A 12,934-nucleotide genomic window follows, 5' to 3' on the forward strand; every position below is an offset into this window, starting at 1 on the left:
CTTCGTAATTTAAAATTTGAACCCACAAAAAGAGAACTACCATTGCTCTTTGTCAAAATCATAGGATCATAATTCTGCTTCGTGATTATTTGAGTTAACCTCATTCGATCTAGAAGCCTTGATCTTGATAGCAGTTTTGGCAGGAATAGCTGAAAGTCGCAGGCAACATTTGACAGGAGGAGAAACCGAGAATATTTTTTAGCAAGCCGAATCAAATTCTTGTGACCCGACAAAGAAGAATTTTGAGCCTTTTCTTTCTTGCTACAGATAATAATCTAGCCAGCTTCTTCCTCCTTAAGCCATAAAGCATATTCATGTCTCCAATTTGGACCACCATTGCGCCAAAGATGGAAATAAACATCAAAGCTTTGGGTGATGACTGTTCGGAGCGAAAGAACCAAGAAACCAACTTTTTTGTTAGCCACGGAGAAACAAAAATGATAATAAGATTCTTCATGAACATGAAAACCAGCAGGGGAACCCCTAGAATAGCTTGAAGGGCCAAACTGATGGAATGCTCCGAGAGTTTAAAAGTAAATCTTCGAGATGAACCTTACTAGAGAGAAAGTAAATCCAACATATGTTGACCTAGATTGATACCAGCAAGGTGTTGAGGTTCATATTACTCCTAAGGTATTTGGTTTGCATAGGACCTAAAGATGTTCTAGTTTGCACTACCTATGGTGTGTAAAAATAAATGGAGTGTATTAGATTTGTGCAAGTGTTTCATTTTTTCCTCTTTCTTTGTTTTTTTGTGAAACCAATTTGTGCACAAGTAGACAACACCAGTTGATTTGAACTTATGAATAAGGGAAACCTCAGCTTTGACAAACTTGATAGCTTGAGCTTCTTTTTTTACCCATACATATGACTTTATAAGGAACTGTTGGTCACTTGACTTCAATGCTACATGGCATAAAAAACAAGGCAACACAAGTTGAGAAGTCTGGACCTTCGTCCTTAAGTTATCACTTCTTCGAAGTGTTAGCTAGAGGACGAAGGTTTTTAAAAGGAGATGCAAATGGAACGGTGTTGAATGAAAGGACAATGAAAAATAAAGTATGAAAATCATCTCTTGTGCCTTAGCATTGTTTATTCCATCTACAAATTTACAAACATAACTTTAGCTTCTTTGCACAAGATAGCTCAAAGATACTTCGAAGGCTGAGCGAAATGAAGCTGTAGGCCTTCCAAAAGGTCCCTTTATGTAGGGAACTGTTCATCTATTTATAGGGAAGTTGAACAACTTCGTTGGAAATTACAAACATGCCCACAAAGTTTACACACATGATTTACAAAAGATACCGGGATATCATTGTCTTTTCTCTTCCTTGCTAGCTACACAAGTCCTGGACTTATTCTCCTTCGTCGCTTTGCATCCGAAGCCTTCTTCATGCCGAGGCTAGCGACCTCGGCTCGTATCTGCGCTGCTTGTGTGTATGGACAAATCTTCTTTACACTGCTTTGGCCGAAGGCTAGCTTGGTCCGTCCTTCATTTTATATGTGAACATATTTGTTTATATCGAAGTATAGGCGTCTTGAAGACCTTCGGCATTGTAGGCCCCCAACAGAAACACAATATTGCATGTTGTTTCCTATTCTTTGAAACCATTAACACCCGTTGTGCTTTTAAACAATTAGATTTTGAATGACCAATATCCCTTTGAATTTAGAGGCAACATAGATTTGTGAAGAGACCAAAATATACATGGTTATTTGTAGTTATTATCTGTTTTTCTTAGGGCTTGTTTGGGAGCAATGGGAATGGATAGGATTGCATGGGTTAAAATCTCTTTGCTATTCAATTTTAAATAACAAGGGAATTTTAGCCCCTCCAATCTTCTTCATTATCTTTGCTCTCAAACATGCCCTTGTACCGTTACCCCCCTAAATCTCTAATGACTTTCGTGGTTTCTTTTCGAAAGTGGTAGGGCAGCTATGCATCTTTTCCTACTTCTGGCCCCTGTAGCTGATAATGTTGAGTTGGATGGATTTGACAGTGATTCATTGGAAGATTGGGATGAGAGGAACCAACAATTGACAGAACTTAACAACTACCTTGAAGATGGTCTTATGACAAGGATGATTTTAATATTCTGAACCAATGGATGTGTAATTTTATAAAGTATCCAACCCTTTCAGTTATGGCATACTAGTATTATAACAAATGAGTCATAAATCTTCGAGCCAAATAGGGTGTATCTTCCATTACAACGGACGGTCATTTTTTTTGCTAGTAATTATAAGGAGCATGACATCGAATTTGTACTTCAAAAGTCCGTCCATTAGTACAGAATTACGGACCAGGAATGCACACAGTGGAGCAATGGGCATCAACAGTACACAACAGAGACCATGAAGCGTCACCAGCATCAGTCACAGGCAGAGGCAGGCGCTTGTTGATGAGACGGCGGCGCGTCGTCGAGCTCTCTGAGCGTGGCGACCACCTGCAACATGTTGGGCCGCTTCGAGGGGAAGTCATCCACGCACTGCAGCGACAGCTCCAGGAACCTCGCCATCTCCTTCTCCTCTCCATCCACGGCAGCAATCACAAGCTCCGGGTCGACGACCTCCTTGCCGGTACCCTCCCTGACCTTCATCTTGACCCAGCCGACGAGGTTGGTATCCCCGAAGTCCTCCTTGTCCGTCGGCCTCCTCCCGGTCAGGAGCTCCAGGAACACCACACCCAGGGAGTAGACGTCGCCCTTGGCGGTGCACCGGAAGCTCTGGTAGTACTCCGGCGGCACGTACCCAGGAGTCCCCGCCAGCGTGCTCACGCTCAGGTGCGTGTCCAGCGCGCTGATCAGCCGAGCCATGCCGAAGTCGGCGACGCGGGCCTCCATGTCGCCGTCAAGGAGGACGTTGCTGGACTTCATGTCCCGGTGGATGATGTGCGGGATGCAGTTGTGATGAAGGAAGCAGAGACCCCTCGCGGCACCGCGCGCCACTCGCTTCCGGCGCTCCCACGGCAGCCGCAGCGCCCGTCCGTGGAGGCCATCCTCCAGGCTCCCATTGCTCATGTACTCGTACACCAGCAGCCTCTCCTCGCCGATCTTGCAGTAGCCCAGCAGAGGCACCAGGTTCCGGTGCTTGATCTTGCCCAGCGTCTCCATCTCTGCCGTGAACTCACGGTCTCCCTGGTAGCTCAGGTGGATGAGCTTTTTGATGGCCACGCACGACCCGTCCTTGAGCGTGGCCTTGAACACCTCGCCGAACCCGCCGGAACCGACCAGGCTACCGGCGGAGAACCCGTTAGTTGCCTCGATCAGCTGCGTGAAGGTGAGACGCCGGAGCTGCCGCTGGAAAGTAGCCACGTTGATGCTCAGCGCCTCCTTCTCCGCCTTGCCCAGCTTCCACGTCGTCGCCGTCCGCGTCCCGTCCTGCAGGCTGCTCAGCATCCGCGCCTCGCGCGCCTCCTTCCGCCGCGCGCGTGCGACCACGAAGCACGCCACCGCCATACCGCACGCCACCACGCCGGTAACCAGCACGGCGAGGATCACGACCCACAACGACCGCCTGTCAAAACGGCTGCCGTCGGGCGGTGCGAGGACGGATGCAGTCGCCCTCGGCGTCGGCCCACACGGCAGCAGCGGCATGCCGCAGAGGCCCGGGTTACCCGTGTACTGGCTTGCCGGCAGCGTGCTCAGCTGCCCGCGCTGCGGGATTTCACCGCTGAGGTTGTTGTCAGAGACGTCGATCTGCACCAGGAAGGAGAGGTTGGAGAAGGAGTCCGGGATGCCGCCGGAGAGCGCGTTGTGCGACACGTCGAACACGCCCAGGTTGTGCAGCCGCCCCAGCGACGCCGGGATCTCGCCCGTGAGGTTATTCCGCGCCAAGTCCAGCACCTGGAGCACCACCATGTCGCCGAACTCCTCGGGGATGCCACCGGAGAGTGCATTGTAAGACAGGTCCAGGTACTCCAACGTCTGGTACCTTGTCCAGCCGCTGACCGCCGCGCCGGAGTAGAGCCGCGTGAAGTCACAGCTCTTGAGCGTCGGCACCTGCAGTAACCGCTCCGGACGGATGCCGGCGAACTCCAGCAGCCCGCCCACGCTCTTGCACGAGTTCCCCACGTTGCGCACGAACGCCAGCGTGTTGCCTGACAGGATCCCGCTGAGCGGGGTCGACCCGAGCTGCCGGCCGAGCCGTCGCGGGATCTCGCCTGTGAGTCGGTTGCTATTGAGGTCCAGCCACATGAGACTGCTGCATTTGCCGAGCTCCTTGGGGATCACGCCCCCCAGGCTGTTGTTCGCCAGCTGCAGCACGGCGAGCCGCGTTAGCCGCCCGAACTCTGGCCGGATGGTGCCAGTGATCCGGTTGCTGGTGAGCGACACCCACTCGAGACCGGTGCAGTTAAACAGCTCGACGGGGATGTCGCCGCCTATGAAGTTGTTGTTGAGGATCAGCGTGCGGAGGCCGCGGCATTGCCCGAGCTCCGCCGGGATCCGGCCCTCTAGGCCGTTGAACCACATCACCAGCTTCTCGAGGCCGCGCAGCTGGCCGAGCTCCGGCGGGATCGGACCTTTCAGGTAGTTGATGCTGAAGTCGATCACCCTCAGGCGCGAGCAGTTGGAAAGACCCGGTGGGATGATGCCGGTGACCATGTTGTCCGGCATCCGGAGCTCCTCAAGCGCGGCGCCAGCCGAGCAGAGGTCCGCCGGCAGCACGCCGGAGATCTTGTTGCTGCTGAGGTCGGCGATCCTGAGGCTGGTGCAGGAGGTGATCGTGCTCGGGAGGGAGCCCGAGATGAAGTTGTTGCTTAGCAGCAGGCTCTCCAGCGATGTCAGGTTGCCGAGCACGGCGGCCGGTATGGCACCGGACAGCTTGTTGTCCGCAGCGTCGAACATCCGCAGCGCATGGCACGCCGACAGAGACGCCGGGATGGGTCCCGTGATGTTGTTGCTCGACACCTTCAGAATTGTCAGCGAAGCACATGAGTTGCCTATACTGTCGGGGATCGGGCCGCTGAGGTGGTTCGACGAGACGTCGAACACCTCAAGGCCGGCGATTCCAGCCACCGACTCCAGTATCGGCCCGGTGAGGCCGTTGTACGACAAGTTGAGCGTCCTGAGCCCCGAGCAGCGTGACAGCGCCGGCGGGATCGCGCCACCGAAGCGGTTCTCGGACAGGTCGAGCAGAGTGAGCGTGTCGGCGAACGACATCCTGGAGATGTCCCCGGAGAGGTTGTTGCCTGACACGTCGAACCACTGGATGCTCGCCGCTTCGGCGAGGAGTGACTCCGGCAACACGCCGGTGAGGTTGTTCCTCGCGAGGCTAACGGTGGTGAGGTTCGGGTGCAGGGTGAGCAGGTCCACGGGGAGGCTCCCGCCGAGGCCTCCGTAGGCGAAGTCCAGCGTCTGCAGCGCGCGAGGAAGGCTGAGCAAGTCGGTGACGTCGGCGCGGAGCGCTGCGCCGTTGCCGGACAGGTTCAGGTGTTGCAGCGTATCGACGGCGGAGAGCGCGGCCAGCGACGCGCGTCCGGCAACGAGGCCGCTGCCGGCGAGGTCAAGGCGTGTTACCCTCCCGTCGCCGCTGTCACACGCCACGCCGTGCCAGTTGCATGGGCCGTCACTGCCACTCGGCTGCCAAGACGAGAGGACACCCCCAGGGTCCTTCTGGATGGAGGCCTTGAACCGGAGGAGGGCGTCGGCGTCAGTTGCCGCCACCGGTGTAAACGCTAACGACGTGTAGATGGAGGATACGAGGAGCAGGAGGTTGAGCATGTCCATGGCGATGGCAGCAAAGCTGCGATCGAAGATGGATGGGAGATGAGAGGTGATCGAGTTCAAAGGAGCACTGTATAAGGAGCGAGAAAGCTAGCCGAGAGTGATGGTCCATGATTGTTTGTTTTTGGAACCAGTATGATGTGTGTCTTTGGCTTGGGATTAGTGTAAAACGTTACGGCTTTTAAAATATAATATTGTTTTTGTTATTTTATTTAAACATAGAGTATATTTAGAAGTATAATAAAAACTACATATGTAGAGTCACCAATGAAGCAAGGATCAGTGAGTGACATAATCTGTCCTGCTCTCTTGCTCGTGTTGGTGTTGCTTTGTGGAGTGTCGACTGTTTGCTCAACAACACAGACAGGCACGGGACGGACATATGACGTATACTCTCTTCATCATTTATAACGCGCGTAATCATTCTAAGATTTCAAAAAAAAAACGTGATTGTCAAATGAAAATTAGCCTTGCAAGATGTAATTTTTTTGTTGCACAAAAGTGATACCATTGGATTCATAATTGAAAGAGGTAACTTATTTTTGTATGATTTTGTAACTTAAATGATTTAGTTCAAGATAAATTGTAGGTCAAAACGTGTCTTCAATTTGGAGACGGAGCCCTCTTCCCATCCAACAATTTAAGACATGCTGTTTTCGAACGTAAAAATCATGAGAATTTGTTTAGACCATTATTATTGATTTTTTCCATCGTATTATTTAAAGTTAAATGAATGAACAGTCGCTAAACTTATTAAAAGACGCTATTTGGGTCTGTAAACTTTGGAAACGTAATTTCAGATCATTAACTTATTACGTGGTGCATCACGGTGTGCTCGATATGATCTAAGGGTTAGTTTGTGAACTACATTTTCTTAAAGGATTTCTATTTTTCAAAGAAAAAATAAACTAATTTTTCTTGGGAATATGAAAATTCCGTGGAAAAACGGGGTTCTCAAACTAGCCATAAAAATAGAATTATGGTGTACGATCTTATCAAATTTTGAAGATGTGACAAGTTCAGATACTGTTGATACATTTAAGTTTATTATTTATGGCTACAAAATAGATGTCCTCTTAAATATTGCGTTCTGATCTGTTGATTTGTTTTTGTACAATGAGTATGCACATATTTAAATAATTATATTTAAGTAATTTAGAATGGAGGAAGCCAGTATATCATATATATATTAATGGATAGAGGAAGAAAGACTATTTAGGGCTAGTTTGGAAATCTCATTTTCCTAAAAAAATTCATTTTCCTAAGAGAAAATAGACTAATTTTCTTTGGTAAAATGAAAATTCATTGAAAAAATGGGGTTCCCAAACTAGCCCTGTATATGAAAAATGACCATGGCCAAATAAATTCTACGTCAAAGGTTTTTCAAACGGCATAAAATGGGCTGGAAACCGTAACAAAAAATAATGTAACCAGGCCGTGTAATCGTATCGTTTCCGTAGATAATATTGTTTTCAAAAAATATTGTATTTAAAATATATAGATGTCGATAAGTAGATTAATTACTGAACTGGGTAATTTGCTGACTGACCCACAATCGCTTTTTTAAGTATACACGGTATTGTTTCCGACTATTTTTGCCATTTGGAATACAAAATATTTGTTTTTATTTATCTTTATACGGCATCATTATAAATACAAGTCAAATTAAATAACAGGCAAATAATTTTGTTATAAATTTAGATTTTTTTATTACGATATTTTCCCCATCCTAAGATAAGTCTTCATCTCATATTTGGAGAAGTCATCTCGTATTTCGAGATATCATAGACAATATCGTTTTTATTACTATATACTGCCTCACTATAAGAATTCGGCTATTTGTTGAGTGCCAAATAATTTATCGAGTGTTTTTATTTGGACAATCGGTAGCTCTTTGTTGAGTGCCAAGCAAAAAAATCCTTGATAAAAAAACATTGTCGAGCGTTTTTAACATTCGACAAAGAATTTCTTTGCCAAGTTTTTTTAACACCCGACAAAGAACTTATTTGCCGAGTATTTTTTTCAACACTAGACAAAGACAATTTAAAAATCATATTTTGAAGCAGTAAATTAATTCAAATGAAAAAGTTTTCAACTACAAATTTGTATAACTCATCAAGATGTACAATTTATATTTTGATCATTTCTTTATATGATAATAAAAGTAAATTTGTTTATAAAACCTATATCTCTATTGTAGTTTATAAAACTAAAAGAGAGATGTATAAGATTTGTGAATAATGTTAGAACCATCATGTGTGATGAACAAATGATGAAATAACCAAAATAAACTTTGTAGATCCTGAAAGGTTATAAAATTTTGTAGTTAGCAACTTTTTTATTTGAAGTCATCTTATCAACGAAAACTACATTTGAATTTAAAAAATTTAAATTTTGAATTTTGAAAACAACCTTGAATGGGAAAACCACCAACATGAAAGTTGTAGGTCTTGAAAAGTTATGAAACTTTGCAGTTGACAATATTTTTGTTTGAAATCATCTTGTCATGCAAAACTATGTTTGAATTTTAAAATTTGAATTTTTTAAACTATCACAGATGAAAAAACTACCAAAATAAAAGTTGTAGGTCTTGAAATGTAATGAAACTTTGTAATTGACAATTGTTTTATTGGAAATCATCTTATCATAGAAAAGTTCATGTGAAGTTTTCTAATTTGAAATTCAAATTTTGTAAACTGGCTCGGATGTAGAAACTATCAAAATAGAAGTTGTAAATCTTGAAAAGTTATGTAAATTTATAGTTGGCAACATTTTCAATTGAATTCATTTAGTGCCTCAAATAATCAAATTACTCTTGTTTTGTTATAATACATGAGTAATGAAAACGAAATATAGATACAATTGATGTAGTAGTGTTGTGGTAGAGGAGGTTACACACGAGAGAGAGGTCACGAGTTCGAATCTCACTCGATTCATAAACCACGTAAATTTGATTTAAATTGAGTTTAAAATGGTGAAAATGATACTCGATTCACAAAACACGTAAATTTGATTTAAATTGAGTTTAAAATGGTGAAAATGATAGGGCAATGGTAGGGCAATGAGTGGTGGTTGGGGGATTGTTTCCTTAATTTTTAAAAAATGATTTGCTGTTTTTTGGTTTTTTTTGTGATTTTTAATTTGTCGAGTGCTTTTCTTTGCCGAGTGTTTTTCGACACTCTGTTAAACCTTTGTTTCTTTAATTTTTTAAAAATGTTTTCCTATATTTTTAGATTTTTTTGTGATTTTTAATTTGTCGAGTGTCCGAAAAAGTACTCGGCAAAGAACACTTTACCGATAAAATATTGCAAAGGCTTTGCCAAATATAAAATATTCTTTATAGAGTGTTTGGAACATTCAGCAAAGAAGGCGAGTCCGATAGTACATGTGGTCTTCATCTCGTATTTCGAGAAGTCAATCAATCTTAATTTTGAGCGGATTCAATGAAAATAGTATTACATTGGTTTCTTTAAAAATACATTTACTAAAAAAATATATGTGATATAAATATTTGTTCTTTTCAGTATATATTCCATCAATATTGAGATTGTTTAACTTATAAAAATATAATATAAGAACGAGAATGAGACTTATTTTTGGACGAGGGGGACATCTCAAGATACGATTAAAAAAATGTTCTCAACACTTTGCATATATTTTTTTTGAATTGTGATCACTAAGGTCGCTTTGCGTTGCTTTGGGATCAGCAACCACAGGGAGTAATCATGCGTGTGCATGAGGATGCAAAAGGAGAGGCCTGAGCTCCATTGCACTTGACAAAGTGAAAAGCAGCAAATTCAGTGGTCCTCACCACACACGACAGAAGGGGAGCATCATCACACCATTTTTTCTGATCCTCTCTTCTGCCTGCCATCGCTGGAGGTCGTAATGCTCCTCTCTCCTGCCTCTCATATCAGCTAGCACTCCTATAGGTTTCTGAGGCCTTATTGATTAAGTACAGTCGTAGTGACTCCGATAAATCTTGTAGTTGTAGCAAAATGCTCCGTATACAACTTGTGTAGCAATTTGAACTATTATATCACTAAAATGATATTTAATTTCTTAATTATATTTAGTCTTGTCGTCATGTAAGGCACACAGAGTAGTAGAGAGGGAAAGGAGCATATTTGAGGTCGATGGTCATATTGAACCTAGACAGAATTGAGAGCCAACCTACGAGTAGTTAGAGAGGTTCAGAATGCAGTGCGTGTAATACTCTATGTCATCTTGCTACTCATCGATTGATGAATATAAATAAAGCAAAGATACAAGCACAAACACCAGTGAGCATCAATATCTTCTTGCTCTCTCACCGTTGGGGGCGTGCCTCCCTTGAAGGTCTCGAGACTGATGAAGTTTAGCTATCTTTGAGCTTGTTTCGGGAAAAATGACCCAAGCTTCGCTACCATAGCTTCGTCTCCATAGCTGATGGAAGAAGCATCGTCTTTTTCATGATGGCTGAGACGAGGTGCCTCAACACGACCGAAGAATGCCTCCAGCAACATGAAGATGAAGAAGGACGAAAGAGACGTACACAACACGCCTTGTAAGAGAAAATACAAGAATACCCCCAGTAGCCTCCATAGGATGTGTAGAATCTAGGGTTATTGATCTAATTTTATACGACGACATGCAGAGGGACAATCTTTTTCTACTGTTCAAGTGCTCTCGTTGCCTTGGAATGCTGCCTTCGAAGCTTTTTGAGCACATTTATATTTGGACACATCACTTGTGTTTCGAAGGTAATATTTTAATGAGCTATATTAAAAAAGATGATAGCAAAGAGTTGCAAACATGCTTCGTGATCTTCCTATTCATACACTTGTTTCTTCATATCGTTTATGCCCCTAGAACCGTATCCTTATTTTCCTTCCTTTCTTCATAAGTTGAAAGAGAGAAGGTATAACAAGTTTAATTGTGTTGCCCTTTTTGATTTCGTGTGGGAATAACAACAGGTGACCAACACTCACCTTATGCTTGTGGTTCAAGTTCTAGCCTGATGGTCCTAATCCATTTTTATGCCTATCTACTAGACGAACTCTAGTGTAATGTGTGCCTAGCTTGGGTACATCTAAGCAGAGGCCAATCTTGGGTCAAACCGAATCCCCTAAAATATTGTCCAATCCCTCAATTTCATAGTAAAAGGGAGGAGAGAGGTTACATGAACCTCACATCCCCTCCTCGAAGACCCAACTATCATGTTTTTATCTTGTTCTTGGAGTCATACCAGCGCTCATGTACCTAGTTGTGGCACAGTGCTAGAGATGTCCTTTTCGAGGCGGTTGTCATACCTATTACAGAAACAGGTATGATACATCACATCTATAAGCATTGGGCCTATGCCATTTAGTACGATGCTGTTGGAAGGAGGTGTAACCTTTCATACTTGATGATAAGAATGGTGAAACCTAAGAGGAGGATTGAATTAGGAAATCTAATTCTTTTTCTAGTAAAAAACTATGCAATAAAAGTTTATCTTATATATAACTATGATTTTAACTAAGTGTTGCTATCCCTACCACAAAGAAGTTATGGAACTAAGACTCCAGACTTCTGCATTAGCCTATAACTAAGCTAGAAATATAAACCACACAACCAAGATAACATAATATATTTGTAGAATCTTAAGTACGATAGAGATATGATCTCCTGTCGATGAGCTAGTGTTTTATAAAGATATCAAGAAGCATACAAGCTTCTATTTTATCTTCATTGGATCCCCATGCAAGGGAATGTTCATGAGGTGGCCAAACTATAGGGCAGATATCTCCGTGGATATCCCTAGGCCTTCTCGATGCACAAGTGTTGTTCCAATTATGGCCTCTCTTGGATGCTCCCTATCGTCTTTAGTATCAAGTTTTTTTTACCAAAATAACAAAGGCCTCGTTCCCTCCAGTACCCTGTGGTGGCCATGCAATAAACAAAGTTGTTGTGATCTTGTAAGGCCTACAAGCCCCACTTAGTACAACTCAATATATTGGTGCTAGAAAGCACCAAGGGGTAGTGGTGTGTATTCCGCACTTCTACTCAGTAGACAAAACCTAGAGCAAGTGCTATTGAAGCTATGTTATTAAAACCTAAGAACTTTACAAACCACCTATGCTAATTGTCATGTGATCTTTGACCACTTGGGTGTCTGGAGCTATTAGAGGTGAGCCCTAACTCTCTTGTGGTGTTTCTTAGCTCCCACATATTTTAATTTGTCAGTTGGGATGGTATATATAGCCCCCAAGTCCTAAAATAGCAAATGGAAATGACACAAAAAATTTGCATACTCACTAGATACGTCCAATGCAGTCAACAGACATGTCCAATACGTAAACATTAGGTATCCATTAGTACTAGCCATTACGAATTGTTTGAATATGAGCATCTGATCCTTTGGCTGGTGTTACACCAAACACATTTTGTGCATTATAGACCTTCTTGGGTTCTTGTGCATCCTCCTTAATTGCTCTATTCGGTGGGGTATCTGGTGACACATCAAACACATGTGGTGCCTTTTGGATCTTTCCAAACATGTTGCAAGCATCTTTGAGTGATGTATTCGGTGCCTCGTCTGGTGTGATGCTCGGTGCATGCCTACTTGTTTAGTGTACATTGTTTTGGCAGTCCTTCTGTACGTTAACACTCGTATCCATAATTTTATTCGGTGCGTCATTGGACACATTTGATGTTGCTCAGTGCTCTATTTTTCTTTGTTCCTTCATGTGTCTTCTTCTAAGAATCTCCCATCTTATATTGTGGACTCTTTGCATGTTCTTGAAAGCCTTTGATGAGTTTCTAATATCTTTCTTGGGGTGTTGATCTTCAAAATAATTGCTTTTCCTTCGTCCAAGTCTATGTTGTATCCTTTGGATTATAACTATAATAGTAGCTAGTAAGGTTAGCCCAAATAGTTATTTTGAACATCAAACACCAAAACTTAACTATCAAATAGGTCATTCCATTTTCCTTACAATTCCTGCCCTTTTTGGCGATTGGTGACAACACAACAAAAAAACACATATTTAATTACCAAAATAAAAATACAATCTAGTTGCTAGGATGCAAATGCAAAGGCAATATTCATATGATATAAAATGATACCACTTGTCGATTTTTTTGAAGAAAAACTTTATTTCCTTTGCTAAAAGTCCTCATATTTTGGTGTTATGGACTTAAATCCTTCCTAACTCCCTAAACCATTTTTTCCACTTTTTGGACCA

General features: G+C 43.3%; 1 protein-coding gene across 1 annotated transcript; it reads right to left on the reverse strand.

The window, feature by feature from the left end:
- Positions 1–2,136: 2,136 nt before the first annotated feature.
- Positions 2,137–5,878, reverse strand: LOC103637953 (brassinosteroid LRR receptor kinase BRL2). Its single transcript, XM_008660956.3, has one exon. It carries the CDS (start codon positions 5,727–5,729, stop codon positions 2,373–2,375), a length of 3,357 nt encoding a protein of 1,118 aa, XP_008659178.1. The 5' UTR covers positions 5,730–5,878; the 3' UTR covers positions 2,137–2,372.
- Positions 5,879–12,934: the final 7,056 nt, after the last annotated feature.

Source organism: Zea mays, chromosome 1, assembly GCF_902167145.1.
Source record: "Zea mays cultivar B73 chromosome 1, Zm-B73-REFERENCE-NAM-5.0, whole genome shotgun sequence".
NCBI lineage: Eukaryota > Viridiplantae > Streptophyta > Magnoliopsida > Poales > Poaceae > Zea > Zea mays.

Bases quoted from the DNA above. Each gene is read 5' to 3' on its own strand.
- LOC103637953 (XM_008660956.3), bottom strand. From the start codon at position 5,729: ATGGACATGCTCAACCTCCTGCTCCTCGTATCCTCCATCTACACGTCG.